The sequence below is a fragment of the Egretta garzetta genome, unplaced genomic scaffold (assembly GCF_000687185.1).
Source record: "Egretta garzetta isolate BGI_Z169 unplaced genomic scaffold, ASM68718v1 scaffold91, whole genome shotgun sequence".
NCBI lineage: Eukaryota > Metazoa > Chordata > Aves > Pelecaniformes > Ardeidae > Egretta > Egretta garzetta.
Window position 1 is genome coordinate 282,177 of NW_009258661.1, and position 20,028 is coordinate 302,204.

The 20,028-nt window shown below is 36.0% G+C and overlaps 1 protein-coding gene across 1 annotated transcript in view; it reads left to right on the forward strand.

Moving 5' to 3' along the window:
* The window catches only part of SUCLG2 (succinate-CoA ligase GDP-forming subunit beta), a 127,168-nt gene that overhangs the window by 14,078 nt on the left and 93,062 nt on the right, over positions 1–20,028 (forward strand). The window contains exon 2 of the mRNA XM_035903835.1: positions 8,967–9,108. Coding sequence (XP_035759728.1) covers positions 9,027–9,108 — 82 coding nt within the window. The 5' untranslated portion in view covers positions 8,967–9,026. The remainder of the gene's footprint in view (positions 1–8,966; positions 9,109–20,028) is intronic.

Sequence of the window (20,028 nt, forward strand, 5' to 3'; positions counted from 1 at the left end):
ATTACAGTCGCTGTATGTCAATAAATACAATAAAGGTTTATTTCTTATATTGATGAATGGTATGCTGTTTCATTACTGTCATCATTGCATATCTGTTTTCTTTCATATGCGCCTGGAATTGTATTACAGGTCAGAGCGCACAAATTGAATAATCTGGAATGCTGTACAATGTGTTGGGTAAGCAAATAGTGGTTTGTTTTTTGTTTTTTTGGCTAAGTGCTTTTATTTTAGATAAGATAAGAACACACCGCCTTTTTATTTTGGGTACAGGATGCAGACTTGCCCATGGACACTGCAGTTTTTCTCCCCAGATGACTTATTTCCAGTATAGCCATTACAGTATAGTCCATATTTATAAAACTGGATACTATATAGATTTGACATATAATCTGCATTCATGCAGAGATAATTTGCGTTGGTAGAGCTGTTTTATACTGGCACAGGATCTATTAGTGTAGTTACAGCTACGTTACTACAGTGGAGCAGTAGAGGGGGAAGAAAGTAGTTTGCATTTATTTGACCAGCTTTACCATCAGGTGCTTTTAAGAGATCCATCTTTGTTTCATGATGTTAATACTGGCTTCCATTCACATTATGAATGAAAAGGGAATGTTGGACGTTGCTAAAGTGTGTCCTCCTTTTAACAGCCATGGAATAAAATGCGTTAAGTTAACATAAACAGTAGAGCTGCTCAAATTATATAGCTGTGTCAAGGGATGTCCAATTATCTAGAAATTTGCTTAGTGGTGGTTTTGTTGTTGTTGTTGGCTTTTGTTTTCTTCAATAGTGCTGATTATCACTGGATTCTCTTCCCCTAGCTGGAATTATTTGGCATTTTCCAAAAGTACAGATTTAATCTGAAGATACTTGCTAAGAGAAAATAAGTATTTAAGATTAGGGTTTGGGTTTTTTTTTTAGTGAAATTGTCTAACCATGATCACTGAACTTGATATGGTGAAATACTTAGTTGTGGATGTTTAGCCAAGGTACTTCTATGTGGGATTAGGCATGAAATGGCACAAAATTTTTTGAAATTCATTTTCTTAAGACCAAAAGGTCTCGATTGTAACAGAGATCATAATTTGACTTGGTTGGCTGTCAGGCTTGACCTTTCAGTTCTTTTCGACAGTTTCTTTATATACTTGTTATGGAAAAGAGTTAAGTGATTCATTCATGCTTGAAGAAAATATGTGGTGCTTAACAGAATTCTACAGTGGCATCTGCTTGAAAGTGCTCTTCTCCAGCCCTTGTTGCTCTCTTCAAGAATTATTTTACTTTTATTTTGCTTTTTGGAAGAATGCTATCTTGTAGTAGTGGCTTATCATTGAGTTGAGGGGTAAGTGCAAAGTTATGGCAGTTGGTAGTACTGCTGGTTAAAAATGTTTCCATCACAAGCTTCATTTGTTCTACTGACACAGCTACTTGTAAAGCTCTCCTATGAGCTGATTTGTCTTCAAAAAGCTACTGACTTTTTTTTTTTTTTATGCATGCATGCCATCATGGTGTCTTCTGCTTGTTTATTAAAGCTTGTCTGCTTATCTTACCTGTTTCACTGCTATTTGGTACCTGCTGCATACAGGCTTTACTCGTCAGTCTTGGGGTCAACCTTAGTGGTTTTAAGGCCAAAGAGGGGAAAAAAATGTTATCTTGAGCTAATACTGAGCATATAGGCTCAGATAAGAAATAATTGGTAGTTTAGTCTGATGAAGCTTGCATTACTGATGCTGCTCTTGTTTTGTGGTTATATGGAACACTTATTTCTGAGCCGAGTTTTGCTGAGGTAGTTAACATGCAATTTGCAAATTTCTTGGCAAATACTTTTAAGTGAGTTTCTCCTGGTTTTGTGTGTGTGTGTTCTTTTTTCCAAAAGCAAGCACTCAAAAGATACCTCCTGGGTCATCTGAAAGATGTTGCACATCAGAGTAGTTAATGCTGCACATATATATGAAAGGACAAAGAAGTCTCTTTGTTGCAATGTTTTCTAAATATTTCTAAATGTGTATTGAAGTTGATGCCTGCTATAAAATGTATTTGTAGTTCCACTCCTGTTAAACTATATTGTTCTTATTTGGCCCATATTATTCAAATAATGTAAATTATTTTTTGTTGCCATGGGACAGCTCAAATATTGGCAAATTGAGTAGTGGAAGAATCTAATGCAGCTCTTCTCCAAATACATTATTCGTGCAGAGCCCACAGCATTTTATATAAAAACCAAAAGAACAAAAAGAGGTGGGAAATAAGCTTATGCAGGTTATGTGAACAAGCAATCTTTTTCTCTAGCAGTAGTTGATAAACCACTGATACAGTTATGCAATACCTGGCCTTGTTAAGATGGTGCAGATGAGATGTTTGCTTTCTTGATGCATTTGTCACTCATTAAAATTATATGGTACATGTGTAATTGGATCAAACTTTGAACAAAAGGCACAGTAACTAGTAACTTTTCTGAAATCCGCATCTGTTCTAGACCTTTGGTCCATATTAGTGTGATTCTGACTGGTAACAAAAATCTTGGAGAGTAGAGAAGGGAAGAGATGTTAGAGGTGAACCCCAACCATATAAATTCTTTGTCCTTTTCGAAAATGCCAAATAATTCCAGGCAGCAAAAGAGAATCCAGTGTGAAACTTGTACTTGATTAAGTGATTCTGCCTTCATCTCACTTCATGGTACTCTTCCGTTGAGTTCCACTTACTTGAGTTTTGGGATTTTTGATGCTGTTGTCAGGCTCTAAGGAAACATTATCAGTTGTAATAGATGCCTATTTAAGTATATTAATCTCTTCGATCAGCATTTACATTAGAAATATAATCTTAAGAAATATCTTATTAGGAAGAATTTAATTCCTCTTTAAAACTTTAATATTTGAAATAATAAGTTATATAAAAACATGGATGTGTGCTATTAGTGATGTTTTTCTTAGTTTTATGAACGGTAGTTTTATGAACTGATATATTCTGAAAGCTTATTTGTGATTTAAAATAAAGGAAAAAAAACACCCTTTCAACTTACCTGGCATATCTGAATCTCAAGAGCTACTCTCCATCTACACTGTGTGTATCAATACACAACACACATAAAGAGCTCGTATGAAAGCTATTTTTTTTGTCTTGTAGTGATACAAGGTCTGTTGGAAGTCTTCAGTAGAGCCATGGATGATATTTATTTTAGCCTTTTAATAAAAACCTGCTCTCAAAAGACTAAATCCTTTAGTTACAGTTTCTCTTTATTCCATTCCATGAAAACATACTGTCTGAATTTTCACTGAGGCTCACTGGAGTGATGTTTTCTTTCTTATAGAAGCTGTAGCTAACATGCTAAGAAGTAAAATGCCACTAAAAAGATACAGAAAGATGTATTTAAACCTACAACTCCTTCTTTGGGCTGTTCAGAGCTTGACAGAAGTTAATATCCAAGGTTAAGGTGTATTTACAGTAATGAGAATGTGTAAGTTTAGTAAGATGTTTTAGAAGTTTTTTGTTGCTAGCAAAAATGTCTTAAGGATAACAGGAAAATGCCACGAATGGAAAATTTTTCTAGTTCTTGTCTGTCATCTTATGAAGATGAAACATAAGATGTTACATAGGGAGTCAGATTTTACTAAAGTCCGTGTACTATTTCCAGTCTCTACTTCACAGGCTGGCGTGACAGAATGTACCCCTTGTACTCCAGTGCAATCTTGCAATAAAGAAACAGATGAAACACGGATATATCTTAAACTGTTGGAACATACTGTGTTTGAACTGTAGACAAAGCTGAATTGAAAGATCTGAGAGATGTACGGTGTTTTCCAGTATCACTTTCTGGCTAGTATGTGGGGAGAGGAGATAAAAGTATTCAAACAGGGAATAAGCTGGGAATAGAAGGTGGCGAGAATCAATAATGAACAGAAATTCATAAAAGGTTGCCTCTGCTTTCCTGTGCTTTAGTTTCCCTTTTACTTGCTTCCCCCCTGCCCTCTGTCAGATTGAAGTTATTTTTCTGATGGTGATTTACAACTTAATTCTTCAGTCTGTCTTTCATGAGAGACAGGACTTCATTTGTGAATCTAGCAGTGCTGTTTAATGCTGCAAGAGCAATTAAATTGTTGACAAGAGTAGAGCTGCAGAATGGGAAAATAAATAATACAAAGCCACATGACACTGGAGTTGTATTCTGTGCTGTGTTAAAGTGTCCTCCTAATAAGTCTCAGGGGGAAGGGATGGATTATGACTGCCTATAGAAGACTAGGTATGGGAAATAGCCTGCTTTCAAAACATTGTGGACTCTTGTCTAGGCTGTTTTAAGGCTGTACCTCTGTGCAGTAGCACTGTTATGGTCAGTCTCAGGTGTATATTTATCTGTAGGATGCGTGGAAATTTATGATGCCCAAGAAACTTATGCTATTTGAAGCCCATCTCAAATTCTTGTGAATGCTTAGTATAAATGTATTTGGGAGGGTTGGGAACTTCATCTGGCAAGGATTTTTCAAGATTCTTGTACTAACTGATTCTTTTTATTGCTGTCCCTTTTAAATTGTTCATATATATATGTGTGTGTGTGTGTGTATATATATATATACACATACACACACACTTACTGCAACCAAAACATCTTTGAGTTGAGAATTAGTTCAGAGAATCATCTGTTTACTCACATTCCTAACATCTCGTGGTCACTTTTTTGTGTGTCTTAAGCCTAAAATGCATTGCAACTGTTTTGATTTTTCAAGATAGTCTTGAAAGAGTAGTCGTCTTCACGGGTTCAAAGCTTTTGCTTTATTTCATCTCTTAACTGCTTTAGTTTGCCTGCTTTTCTCAAGACATACGATGTGTGTGTTGCAAGTGCTTTAAAGCAAGTTTTTCATGTTCCTTGCTCTTCAGAGCTTCTAGTACAGACTTTGTCAGACTTGATTTCTTAGTATGTTGTACTCCTGTGTACAGTGGTAGGCTGTACTAATTCATGGTATTGAGTATTTTATTCACAATCAGGAGTTCGTCTTTTCTAGAAAGTCTTGATTGAAAGTCTTCAGCTGTCACCAAGTAAGATGGTCTCTCTTAGAATCATATATAGGAGAGGAAAAAAAAAATGCGCGTGCTTACTAACCTTAAGTTTGTAGGCTTTGCTTTTCTGTGCCAACAGTTCTTGGCCAGGTCTTCGTTTCATCACCCTTAGGACCGCTTTGACAGTTCTTTCAAATTATTTTCTCTTTTATTTCCTATATGTGTTCCCCTGACCTCTCTGGTTCGTAATTTATGAAGGAAATATTCTAATAATATCTTAATAGTTATTAATTTTTGTACGAGAACAGACCTATGTCCATAAGCTTATGTATATATGCACTGTATGTATATGTAATATGACTTTTAACATCTCACTAATGATTTAGAGTATCCCTGTGCTATGTTTTGAGTTACATTTTCAAGCTCTAAAACTGATATATACCAAAAGCTTTTGTAACATGCCAAGAGGGTGGTAGGGAACAGAGCTTGTTGCGGGTTCCTGTTGGAGCCGTTAGGCTTGCTTTATTCATTAACTAGGCTGGAGCTGAGCTAACACTGGAGTGAGGCACACCAGATGGATGGCACCGGAGAAGACCTTTCTTCATAAAACAAACAGAGCTCTGGCTGCTTTTCTTGCTGTCATCTCTGCTGCATATCTGTTACATGTTGAGTTATCACTGGTGGCCTTTACTAGGTGGTAGCCCTTTGCAGTCCATATTATATGAGGGTCCTTAAAAGATTTTTATTGCTTAAACCGTGCTGGTTTGAACTAACAGTGGAGATGTCAGTTGACACCCTGTGCTACATTGCGAATTCCTTAATTCCTACCCAAACAGAAAACTTGAAAGTTGTGTTGAAAGAGATTTTTGTCAAGCAACAGCAACAAAAGTCTGCCCCAGAGTAAGACTGTTTGAATATTTTCCTTTTTGTTTATTTGATTTGGATCAGCTTAGTAACACATACATGTGAAACTGATCTGTTGTTCTAAATGGTGAATAAAAACTGTTTTGAAGACTTGTTCTTAATTTATAAACCCGGTGACCAAAATTGTCAGCTGTATTACTGAGCTGTAGCAATTTTTATATTATAAACCAGCTAGTTGTAAATAAACAGACTTAAGCATAAGAGAAACAGAAATTGTGAGTAAATGTACATATAAGAGAAATCCTTAGTAAAACTTTTAACTTGGCTTTTCATTTAACACAGCAACTTTAACATTGTTTTTTTCTGTAGTTATTTAATTCTATCCAAGATCAGCTTGACATGTGTCTCAAATCTTTTGGCTCCTAGTAAATACAAGATTACATAATATAAGAACAGAGAACTGGATTTATAAGATTTATAAATATATAACAGATGAGCAGAAAGTGCTGTCAAACTTAGCATAGACTTACCCTTTATTTCAAATCAACTTCCAGCTAAGGAGAATTAACCTTTCTTCTGGGAAGTACAGATACAGAATTTGAGTATAACTGATTGTTTAAATCGAGGTTTCTTCCTTTCACGTTTAAATTAGAATTGATGTTTTTGTTTATTTTGGTATAAGTCAAAGTCAATCCATTTTAACTAAAGGTGTGAGCTTATTTTTCTGAACCCTGGAAGTCAGGTTGGTGAATTCCTTGCTGCTCAAGAGAAATGGGTGGAGAAATGTCTTTGTAGATGTTCTCCTGCTGTAGTTCCTGGCATTGAGGAGGGAGCGCAGACATTGGATACAACTTTTAACTAGAGCGGAATGGCTGAATGCCAGTTAGTAGGATGGAGGTGTGTACTGTTTTTTCCTCCTTCCTCCCCTCCCTCCCTCTGCAAATGTGGTCGGCTTCTGATTGCTGCCTGCATGTTCTTCCTTTTGCTGCTGCTTACAGCTGAACAAGGGGGGGCCTTTGGAAATGTATTTAAGTCTTATTGTAGTGGTCAAATAACATGTTAGTAGACCCCTGGCTGCCTCTGCAGGTTCAGTTGATGCTTCTCTTCAGTGTGCGTGTGTGTGTATGGATGGATGATATGCATGTATCAATAATGATGTATTCTGAAGTTCTTATAACAACAACAATATTGTTGTTATTATGAGGTAATCTTTAGAGAAACAATGAAAAAGAGAAGGTTAATGATTGTCAGGGTTAAAACTGGTGTTATCTCCAGTCACGTTAAAAGTTCTTCTATAGCTTGATAGAAACTATGGGCTTGTGGCATCAGCTTTTGGTTGAAATTCTCTGGACTTTTTTTGTATGAGGCTAGAATTGACCTTCAGGGTTCCTCTTGGTTCTTAGTGTTAATCCCTTCGTGGAAATGATCATGAAGTAATAGCTGTTAGAGTCTAACAGAGATCTTATAATATGAAAACAAATTCAATGTCAACAGTTGTGGAAGTGACTTTAAATTTTGATGCTACATTTGAAGGCATTGCGTAGATGTAATAACATATTGTCTCTGAATAACATGGAGGAATATAAAACATACTGAGGTACCTGTATGATGCCTACAATTAAGAGATAGCCGTAGAGCATACTGACAATATGTCGGTTTAGTCTTCTAAAATATGTTAACCTCGTTATAGTTAAAAGAATTAAAAATGTGTCATTCTGAGCTATTTGTAACTGTTTAAGTTCTGTGGGAGTCACTTTTACAGAAAGCATGTGGTTATATACTGTAAAAGATGGCTTTTGTATTTTCTTTATGCATCAATCTTTTGTGCTATGTTTCAAAGCAAGTAGGAACAGACTGAGGTTTGCTTTTAATACAATGCAGCATTTAAAACTCTAGTATTGTGAAAAGGTTATGTATTATTGAAAGACTTTAGCATGGAGATTTTTTGTTTTCAGTATAAAGTTGCATTAGCATAATATTTTTTATCATGCTGTTAGAGATCAAAGTGTTAGTGTAGTAAATAATCCTCTTTGTCTGACATATCTAAATATACAGTGCTAGCTTGCATACTGTGCTCCTTACTTCAGGAGGAACCAAGAATTGATTGTGGGCTGTCTGCCAGTAGAACAACAGTTTGTCTCTCCATGGGGGAAGAACATCTTTTGCTGGCACAAAATGGGGTTATGCCATTGCCAGGAGTCAGTGCCACCTTTGCCATTATACCATTGCCGGGGGTCAGGGACAGCTCCTTGATTGTTGCTTTTGTCTGTTACAATTTATCCTGTGTGGAGAATATGTCCTTTCTTAAAAATCATTCTGTGATGATCCTATGACTTTTGTAGTGGCTATACTCCATGTTTACTGCCAAGCCAAGCAAATGTGATGTCTTTGTGTAAGTTTACCGTATCTCTGTATCCATTTTATATATATATATATATATATGTATGTATGTATGTATGTATACACAAGCATCTAAAATGGCATGTTGAGAATGGAAGGTAAATTCTTCTCCAGCTGTTGTTGTCCTTGGATGGCTAACATGGTTGTACTAGCATCCTCAACAAAATATGTTTGGAAGCACAACCAACTAAGCATAGATAATAGACCACTGAAAATACATATATTAGTATATAATGTCTGATAAGATGATGCTACTTCCATTTCAGTTGTTTTTCTTCTCACATATTCTGCAATAAATGCATAGAATCAGTTAAAATAATTTAACAGGGAAGAATTATATAAAATTTAGTGTAAATAAAGATATGTAATGTGAAACAATGATTTTGGTCTGTTAATATTTTTATAGCACAGCATAACATAAAAACGTAAATAGACTTTAGGGTTCAAGCCAAGTTTGTCAGTCTGCATTGATATTAAATGCAAGACATTTTGTCTAGCCAAGATCACCCAGTGAGCCTTGTGTAGCTTTTAAAAAATATCTGTAGCTTTCAGAGTACTTTGGAGGCACTTAGGTAAATCAATACGTATTTTACCTTTTCTCTGAAACAGTGTTGTTTAACTGCTGGTTTGAGATGACCATAAGGCTGAAGAGCTCAGTTGGCTGTCTCGTGAACTATTCTTAATGAGCGTTATGTTATTTTCCCCTCTTGTTTTTCTAGGCTGTTCAATTAACCCCTAGACGATGGCTGAACCTGCAGGAGTACCAAAGCAAAAAACTAATGGCAGACCATGGGGTTACAGTTCAGAGATTCTTTGTAGCTGATTCTGCAAATGATGCCCTGGAGGCTGCTCAAAGACTAAGTAAGTTGACTGATAATGGGAGGAATCTGCTTCAGCACATAGCAATCTGGAAAATAAATTGCTTTCTAATAAGTTGTACACAATCTTCAAATTGGTGCTTATTGAAAAGGTTTGATATATTATCCAGATGATAAATACATGCTTAATTTCATGTGAACAACAGTATTTCTTTAGAACTTTATTTCTAAAATGATTTGTATGCAGCATGTAACATAAAGTCTTCAATTAACATTATTTATGTAATTTTGAATAATTCAGAATAACATCATGAATGGTTGCTGAGGAAAATTATTTGTTGTATACGTGATAGGATTTAAGGAACTGAAGTGAATGGACCTGTGTAAAAAGTTGTTTTCAAACAAAAATTTGCTCTGTCAAAAAGCAAAAGAAGAGAAAAAGGTTGTGTACTCCTCAGTTTAAAAGATACTCAGAACCCATCTGGATACAGTCCGCTTTAGATGACCCTGCTTTGAGCTGGTGGGTTGGACGAGACTATCTCCAGGGGTCCTTGCAACCTCAACTGTTTGAATCAACTGTATGAATCTGTGAAGAAATAAAATATGTATGAGAGAATTATATATGTGTATATATGTTCACATGTATGTTTATCCCTATGGAGAGAAAATAAAAGGTGAGTTGAGTTACCTACACAAAAAGACTTTGACAGTGACTGGGAGAGAAGACCATGCTTCTGGAACTTGATTTTGGTTCTCTGACAACATCCTCGCTTCAGTGTGGTGAACATGAGATGATAACGTGGGTCAGAAATGAATTTAGGTAATACCTCTTCTCTCAAAAGGAAATGTGTTCAAGTAGGTTTGTTGCCCAGTTCTAACTCTGAAAGAAGTTTTCTGCTTTTTAAAGTTAATATTAGTTAATAGTAGTTTGCTTCTCTTTTCATTTAGCTTTTGTTAATATTAATAAATCACATATCAAAATGCCAACGGACAGGCTTCATTGTAGTCTAATTGGGTAGTAACAGGAGGGGATTTTGTTTTGTTTTACATAATGCACAAGACAGTTAAATGCATTTCAGTTTTGTGTACGTACTGGAAAGTAAATTAACACAACTCACAGCAAAGATCTGATCAGACCTCAAGTAGCTGAGTGGGATTAGCATAGTGGCTTGCTAAATCTTGATAACTTTAATAAGATGTTATATTTTTCAATAATCAAAACCTTATGACAACCAGTATATTTGAAAATATATTTGAAACAAAAACATTAAACACAGCTCTTATGGTCATTTGGCAGTGCAAAATGAAAACTGCTGACACAAAACAAAGCTCATAACATTGGAGGGTTTTGTCATGTCTGGATATCTGAGGAAATCAAGAAATGCTAACTGAAGCTGTGGCAGGTTTTTCACAAATCTTACAGTACTTAAACTCTCCTCTTCATGATTGAACTCATAAATGGATTGGTCAATTCAATAACTATTACTATTCTCGATCTCTAACTATTTGGACAAATAAATTATTCCCGTTGAAGGCAGTGAACCTCGTCTGTTTTATGATGCCAGATATATTTTAAATAACCTTTGTAGCTTACTTGCTTTGCAAATCGAAGAAATACTGGTCTATAAAAAAAAAACTGTTGAAATTTGAATAATCAAAAATAAAATCTAAACCCAAAAATTATTTGCTAATCAAGCTTTATCAGGTAAATTGTATGTATTTTAACTGGGTTGGCTTGTTAACACTTCAAAAATTACAGGTCAGTGGTACCTTTCTTCATTTTATGTAATTGCATTCAATCATGCTGTGTTACTGGGCATTAAAGAGTTGTGGCTTATAGTGTGGAAGCTATTTCATGTTGAAATGATTGACACTCCATTGATCCACTAAATAATTAACAATACCCTTTAATCGTTCTGGTAGTGTGGTGTCATTGTACTTCTAACGTGCACTCTGAAAACAAAGCATCAAGAACACAAGTTTTGCTACTGTGGTCATTGCTGTTCCAAGATTTCAATGCATTTATCGTCTTTATGATCCTTCAGACTAGTAGTATCTCTGTCACTCAGGTTTATCTGCATAATTTGGTATGGGCTGCCATCTTCTGAATATGCAACCACACAAAGTAAAAAGTTATGGACGAAACAAAAAACTTCAGCCTACAGGAGGCATAAAATAGTCCAAAATAAAATAACCAGTGGAGGCTGCTTTGGAGTCATCTTGATAGACAAGCGCTCTGCAGTAAAAGATGGTGAAGGGAGAAGTTAATCACCCCTGCCAAGTCCTGATAAAAAATCTGGTGTTTTAGATACTGTGTGCCACATCGCAGCTGTCCTTAACCTTAGCTTCTGCAAACAAGAAAGGATGCTTGCCAATGTATTTTTAAGATAAAAAAAGAATAAAGTTATAAAAACTTGAAGGCAAAGGTTCAGTATTTTTCTTGTGAAAGGAGGTTCTTTCTATAGCCCCTCATCATGAATACAGGAGAAACAATTATTTTTATTTATAAGCTTAGAGCATTGCATCACTTACATGGGTCTGTGTGCGTGATAAAGGGATACAGACAAAGGGATGGAAATTCCTGACACGGAAGTCTTTATAAATGTGGTATTCACAAATTAATTTCACTGAATACTACAGGCTTGGCAGAGCTGTCTGTACTGCTGCAGTGCCTGTGGTCACCAATTTTGCTATTGTTGGCTTTCCTGTTGAAGCAATGGAAAGAGGTGGGATTAGATCATTTTTTACTGCTTTTTTCACTTGTCAGAAAGGTGTTAATGCATGTGCTTTTGAAAGGGTTTGCCTTTATCCAGTATCAGCAGTTTGTTACAGTTTTCTCATTTCCTCTGTTGCTCTATTTTCATTAATATGTACACTGAATACACTGAATATTAATTTTCTCAAAGATTTTTTTCAAAACTTAACTAACAGCACAAAAGGCAGTCTACAAGGAATTTTAAATGGAATTAAAGGATTGTGTTTTTTTTCTTCTAAGATAAGAATGGCAGATGTGAAGAAAATTAAAATGACATCACTAATATTGACTTCAAAAGAAGTTGTACACAATAAGGAATATAGAATTAGGCCCCAAGGAATTCATTGCCTCTTGCGTGCTAAGCAATTTTCAGGTGTGACTCTTGTAGAGAAGGCGATATTTACAGAATACCAAGATATGCAGTTGCAAATGTTTTTGTTTCATGCTAAAATTCCTAGGCTTTCAAGAGAGGAAAGAAAAAGATACTGTGGTGTTTTGCTACAACAGTATGGCATTGCTTGATCTGCCATCTGAAGAAACACAACCTGTAAACGAGTTCTTACAGTTCTAGTGCAGCTATTTAACAGTACAAAGTGAAATATTTGGGAACTGAGTTTTTGTCTGAAATGTAAGATCATCTGGCTGTTCCTGCATTAACTCACAAGTTGTCTGATCTGATTCTCACTTAATGCAGTGGTACATTAAGGGCATGTTTAGCCAGAGAAGGCATTTCCTTTCTTGCCTTTTCTTCATACCGATATAAGGAAAAAACCCTTATATATGCATACATATACCCAGAGTATTAGGGTGTGTGTATTTTCATTGCTCGCATTGGGCAGATGCACCATGCCCCACTTCAGGGTCCATCATTTTCTCTTGCCTTCTCCACCAGAGGCCCTTAAGTCTGCTTCGGCTCGTGTACTGTTCTTTATGTTCTGCCTGATGGAGAAGTTATTAAAGGAACCATCATTTTAAACTAGTAGGTGGACAAAGCTGAGAGGGATTATAATTATGCTGGAGGGTGTTACTATGGACTGTCAATTGGCTCTTTGAATCAGTAGAGAACTTAGAGAGGTGGTTGAAAATGCTGACAATCCTAAATGGATGCTGGAAGCTTGGCATGTGTTTCTTTTTCTGATTTTTAACAAAAGCAATAGAGTGCTGCCCGTTGCCACTTAGAGTGTTTCATTACATCTAGGAATCAGTCAGGTGCAGTGTTCACACTCTATCACAGAGAAATGCAATTGAATTGAGTGCAAGACTTTATTCACTCTTCTTTAAAAAAATGTATAACAAAATATAGTCTCTGCATATCCTATTTCTATTGCCTTATGCATGAGGGAACTCATAAAATTCAGCTTTGGACTAAAGGCATGCTTTTTATATCAAGCTGGAGAGGTAAACATGTATTTTATAAAGAACAGAAGAGGTTTATTGAAGCCTCTTTCCATGAGGTCATTTACCTGTCACCTATTATTCATCATTTTTTAGAATATTGAAAGAGTTCTCAGTCATGTGATCACCAGTCTCCTTCCTATCTCAACCTGCTGGGTTTTTTCCCTTGGCTATGTTTGATTTAGGTGGAAGGCTGCATTTTTAGATGCTGTTTTAGAGTTCATCTCTCCAATACAAGTTGGGAAAACCACTTGAAAGTAACGTATATTTAGAAGGGATCAAAACCTGATTTTTAGCTTGGTAATGTCCTTTTTTTGTGTAGATTATGAAGAAATTGTTGGTGATAATGCTGTCTCCATTTAAGCTTTTATGTGGAGAAAAATGAAAAAGATCCTCGAACCTGACGTTTCTGAGGATATTAGAAATGTGAATTTAGGTTCTTTTTTGTTATACCATGCTTTTCTGTGAGTACCCTGTAAAGACCAGTGCTCTCTTGTTAAAGTTATCTTTAAGCAGCTTATTTTAGTCCTCAATCTTTGAGTTTGTTGGCTACTTGTCTGATCTTTTTTTACTTTTGCTACATGATTTAATTCCCTGTCATCTTCTCTCCATCAGGATAGGTAGGAAAGGAATTGCCTCCTTCAGCATTTCTGTGATTTCCATATTCCATATTTCTTTCCATTGTATGGTTCACTGCGTAGTAATAATTTTTCACCTGTGTGTAATGAGTTATTTCTCAAAAAAGCCTATGTACTTAGTGGTTATAACTAGTTATTTTTTAGAGCCCCTTGGATTATGCTTCTCTGCGTATGTTGAAAAATCACGCGTTGCTGAAATAGTGTTCCATGGAGCTGTAAGCAAAGAACTTGCTTGCTGTTAAGGAACAGCTCTCCCATAAGTCCTCTTATTTTCTCTGACAGCTTTTATTAAAGTTCTTTATACTTAAATTATGGCTTTCTGAAACTATCCTTTCAGGCAAAATAATGCTATAAGTTATTGACTAATATGATTCTATTCTCAAATGGGTAAGTATTTAGAAAACAACCTTTTAAATTTAATAGAAAACTAGTGGTGGATGAGCTGCCTTTGGACCGTGTTCAGCATTATTGAGCATGAGTATTTCTCTATTCTGTTTAGCAGGTTTTCACTTAATGGATTTTTGCCTTGTTTGAGTGGTGAAATCCAAGACTAGAGGGCATCTGCATTTTCCTGCAGCTTCTAAATAATAGGAAGTACCTGCTAATACTCTGTTACTCCCAGTCTTCATGGGCACCTCTTGAATGCATCCATTTCACAGCTCCACAAAATTTGCAATTGTCTGTAGTTTTAATCTTTTTGTCCCTTGTCCAATTCCCTGTTCTTTCCTAGAGCCCTTTTCTCGTTGTATCCATTTTCCCTTGTTTCTTCCTAATGCCATCTTCTGCCTTATGAGTTGTGATTGCGAAAAGTCTCTTTCTTTTTTGTGCTAAACAGTTATACCTTACCCTACTTACAACAAATATTTAGCAGTTGTGCACTGCCAAAAGCCACTGTATATTTGTGTGCATACTTTTTTTAGTGCTTTGCTTAGACCACCAGTTACTTGACATAGTGGTCGTAGAAATTAATGTTTCTGTGTGTGATCAGAAAACAAATAATAATTTCTAACAGTTTAAATAATATTTTTTCTATATTTGTTCACTTTGAATTGGTTTGATTTTTGGAAAAAAAAAAAAATTCCAAATCTAATTGTGCCAGCAATTTAAAAAAATCTTACTCATGTTTGAAAATGATAAAAATAATAAACTAGAGTAAAAGTTATGAAGGCAATGCCTTGTACGTGACTGTTATTTAAAGTAATTTTTTGTGGGTGGCTTAATAATCAATATGTCAGTGATCCAAGTTATTTACCCCATCTACTAGATGAAAAAATCAGTCCTAGGAAATCAGAGGAGTTGGGAAAGGTGTTAAAGGCTTGTATTCACTGAAACCTGCTTTACTAAGGATTTTGTTAGAACGTTATGGCAAACTTGCTGTGATACAGCTATAGTGCAAAGCTGGAGTATAGTACTTACTCAGTAGTAGCTCTTACGGACATTCTGAATTTGCTCTCAGATTACTTTAGGTCCTTTAACCTAATCTGTTTTGGAAGCTAAAGCACACAAAGGCATGATTAAGGTGGAATGAGGGTTTCCATTTGAGGAGTTCATACACGATGGCTGTTGGCACTGCTGTGTAGCAGGACCTTTCTTGCTGGATATGAGCCCTAGAACACTACTGCTTTCTCCTCCTTGAGTACGTGTTTTGGTTGGGTTTGAATCTTGTAATTCCTGCTTGTTCTCTCTCTCCCTTGCTCCCCTCCTTCCTTTGGTTTTTGTGCTAAGAAACTATTTCACAGAGGCTGCTGAGAAGTGGCAAAATTTTAAGCACAGCAGTATTTAAGCAGTGCATTATCCTTGGTAAACCCTGCAAGGGGTGTCTTGCGTAGCTTTACTGCCTGCCTCATTCCTCCTCTTCAGTTTAGCAATGTTTTTTCACATAAGCCCTTGGCACCTGTGTGAAAAACAGGCAGCTGTCTAACAGCACACGTGTTTGTTGGTAATGGCCACATGTGTTGCATCCTGCATGCCAGAAAAACAGGCAGGAAAACTTCCAGTTTGCCTAACTGTGATTTTGAGTTTTATTCTTTTTGAAACAGAATTAATAAAAGATTTTGTCAAAGCTTACCACTGGGTATTGTGTTGTTTCAAGTTGAGCCTTTCCGTTTCAAGTTAAATTACAAATTGTTGCTTTTTTCCTATTTTAGATAGAGAAATTTTTTGAAGGATCCTCCGTCTTGTGAGGAGTTACAGGAATAGTTAATATCAAATGCATTGTTATGAAAAACAAACCTGTTTTGTTTTTCTTATCTGTTCCCTTTGTTAGAAAATTACATGCTCAGAGTGAGTCAGTAAATGCAAGCTTGAGACTGCTTACAATAGTTGGGTATTTTATAACCATTCTTCGTCACCAAATGTCTTCATATTCAATAGATTTATAGTAATATGAGTAATGGCTAGGGGGCTAACAAATCAAAATCTCATTTCAGATGTTTGACACTAATGTTGTGCTGACTTACTGTTCTCTGTGTTGGATTTCTGATCAAATTACTAAAATAGCTACTTGGAAGTAACAACACAAAGCAAAAAATACTCTAGAAATGGGGTACTGAATTTTATATTTAATGTGTGCCTTAGCGGTCATTTAGCAATTTCAGTTGTGTTAAATATATTAGGGGATTTTTGTTCATGAAAGAAGGAGGTGCCAGAAGCCATAGCTCATGGTGCAGGGATGTTAACAGGTGGTAAAAAATGCAACATCTTACAAGGAAGGTACAAGGTGACTGCTGGTATTTATTCCAGACTTGTCACACCATATTTTATAGTTCTTCAAGGTAGTTTTGCAGCTGCAAAACAATAACCAGATGCGTAATTGAGAAGCAGCTGCATGAAATTTTCATTTTTTTATGCATAAAATCAGAACCATTAGACACGCTTTATGTATAAGGTATGAAACACTAAAAAACATTGTTTTCTCTGCAGTACTAGCAGCTGTGTAAAGGAGAGAAATCACACCTTCTGCACTCTCTAGGTGCCCATCTGCTTCTAAATATTTGGGTGCCGATTACTGAAACCAAATTTCTTTCTTTTCTGTTTTGTTTTGTTTTTTTTTTTTCCTTGTTTGTTACTCTGGCTTGAATTGGAAGGTATGTGATAAAGCCTTTGATTTTAATTTGAAAAACCCTGTTGGAAAAATCCACCTGTGGCACTAAATAGTCTTTTTTTTTTTTTTTTTTTTTTTTTTTTTTTTTTTAAATCACCTGTATTTATAGCTGCTGGTTTTATCCAAATGCCACAGTGTATCCCCTTCTGGGAATGTCCCTTCCTGATGGAAGATAAATGAGTTGTGTTGGTTTTTTAGGATTCTGCCATCACTGCCTGCGTGTGTTTCAAGGCAGAACTGAATGCAAATTTTTCATTTGATACAAACTACAGCATTGTTGAAAGAAATACCAGCTTGTTTGAACAAGCATTTAATTGGCACTTGTGTTTTAATAAACTGTATGGGAGAAGGTATAAAGTCACGGTTGTTGTCCAGAAGCTGTGTGTCGCTTTCACTTGAGAATTCTTCTCTCATTTCCTCTGAAGCCTGATGTATTTATTTATTTAAAAGAAATCTATGTGTTGATAGTTACTATAGCTTAGCACAGTTTTGGTAACAAATACTGCAAATATTAGGGGCTTAACTTGTGATGGAAAAGTTCAGATTCTCAGCTGGCAGTCTGTAGTTTTTCCTCCCCGGGCCTCATTACTATGGCTGTATTGGTGGTGTGATCAGAAGAATCGCACTTTTTGTTTACATGGCAAACCCTCAGCAGGAGACATGTTTTAGGTATTAATTTTGAAATAGTGTTTATTAGAAACTTGAAATGAGATGACAAGCTTCTGAGATTGATGGGTCTACACTATGTAGTGCTGCATCTTCTATGTGATCACTCTATCAGTATGCAATCCCTTGTATAAGGGTGTCAAAAACTGTAATGGACACTTATGTTTGTAAAATGTGGGTCGTGTAGTTTTTATTTTAAACTTTTTAATGGGAGTACTAGTAGCAAAATCACGTTGAATTGAATGAATAGAAAATCTAAGACCTGAGTGATGACAGTCTTGAGTCGAGGACAGTTTATAATTATCCCCTCTTTGTAGGGTCTCTTAGGTCCTGCTAGCAACGCTCTTTCATATGGTCAGGAGTTCAGTAGTGATTTCTTTGAAAAAATATATAATCTGTTCTCTCCTCCATAACATAGACACTTCTATGCTTGAACTTGATTTTATTTGAGGCTGCAGTTTTATCTGCAAAGGGGACAAATATTTCATTAGCTCTGGTTACTGCCTCATTGCTCCTAGGTGGATGGAGAGACCTTTCGTTTTGCAGTCAGGCCCCAGATGATTGGCACAATAAAAAACAGGAGGAACTGGGCTAGATTTAGAAAGAAGAAAACTGAGAAACTTTGCAAACAGTGAATTTTTGAGTAGTGATACATTCCTTCAAATTAATAGTTAAACTTTTGCTGAAAAAGCAGGTCTTACTCAGATGCTTTTCTTCAACTGAATTCTGAATTATTGCTTCATCTTTTACCATTTCTTCTGATGAGTGTTTAAGGCAACAGTTCTGGTTATTGCCCTGCTTTGATACTGTTGTAAGTTCCCTGATCTCCACTAGTGTCCCTGGGTGCCGCAGAGTACAGCGGGAAGGTACAGTTGTTAGATAACCGCTTTCTATGTGTAATTCAGTTGAGGAAGTTGCATTGTTTTAATTGTCAGTGTCAGTTGTTTCTGTTAAATTTGTTATACCTTTTGGCTTTATGGAGTGGCTGGTGGTTTAGGATGGACCGTGATTGATGTGTCAGGATATTAGCTTGTGCATTTGCTATAAAAGCACATGGTTTTGAACCAAGCCAGAGATCTTCTCTCACTGCTGGCCTTTCAACTTGTCCAAAGCTCAGCGAATATACCGCATACAGCCTCCATGCCGTGATTCCCTTCCTGTCTTTTCGTCTCTCAGCCTCCTCCAGTCTATGAAGTAATCGGAACTGGTTTTTTGCAAAGGTTAGTATGACTTGCAAGAGCTTGTTTTATCTTTAAAGATGGGAGCAATTTACAATCTTATATTCTGAACACATCAGCATTTGAGAAGTATGATCATAAGAGACTGTGATTATTATTTTTTTTGGTAGATAATCTCTACCTAAAATGGTAGAGCAGTTTTTGAAGCTAAGGATGTTCTGACATTTCGTAAATCTGCTACTTCATATTTGAGAAAGTGCTGTGAATTTAAAATACGTTTATCTACATTTCTTCAAATATTTGCAGTTTAAGAAAAGTAAAATATTTCAACACACTTATGAATATGAAATGTGTCTTTGTAACCCTGCTGGATTCAATTGGGAGATATTATCTGACTTCCTGCATCACAGTCTATTTTAAATGAGGCTTTAACCCTTGAGAATGTCATCACAGAAAACATTTAGTGAGAATCATGTTCAGGTTAGTTCCAGAAGTTAGCTATGCTCTTATTTTAAGTGATTTTTATTTTGTTAAGAAAAATCTGAAGCTGACAGTTTTACCTATATGTGGTATACTCTACCCTGTCCTACAGTTAAAGTCAGCTATTGTTTCTTGCGTCATTGTTAAGGAGAACATTTTTCTTGCCCGTCCCCTGGGCTTAGTTGGACTGCTCACCTGAGTAAGATAAATAGAGCCAAACTTCAGGCTATAAATCTTAAATATATTTATTGTTCTAAATGCTTAAGAACAGCCCCAGGATTTTTGCAGAAAGAGAAAAGAAAGGCAGCCATGAAAAGTTTACTGTATAAATAGTTAGCAACATAAAGTCGCTGGGAAGATTCACCATTACTGTGCTTTGCCTCTACTACCTGCCAAGTCTTACCCCTCCATTCATCTGTGTATTTTAGTAGTAGCTTTCCTAATCTTACTCCATGTGAGTATTGTGTGCCACTGGATTGTCACAACAATCCCGATACTGTGTCTGCATGTCCAACACCCCCTCTTGTTCTTGTTACCACAGACAAATCTTTTAGGTGGGTTTTTGGTTTAGCTAATTAAATGATCAGTGTGGTTGGTTTTCTTATTGGCCTTTCCACATCTTAGCTTTGGTATAATGCAGCTTTTGTTTTGGATATGTTGGGATAAAAGTGGAACAAGAGACATTTGAGGCTGATTACTGCAAATTTAAGTACCTTAGAAAAAACTATTCTTATAAATTTTTTTTCCC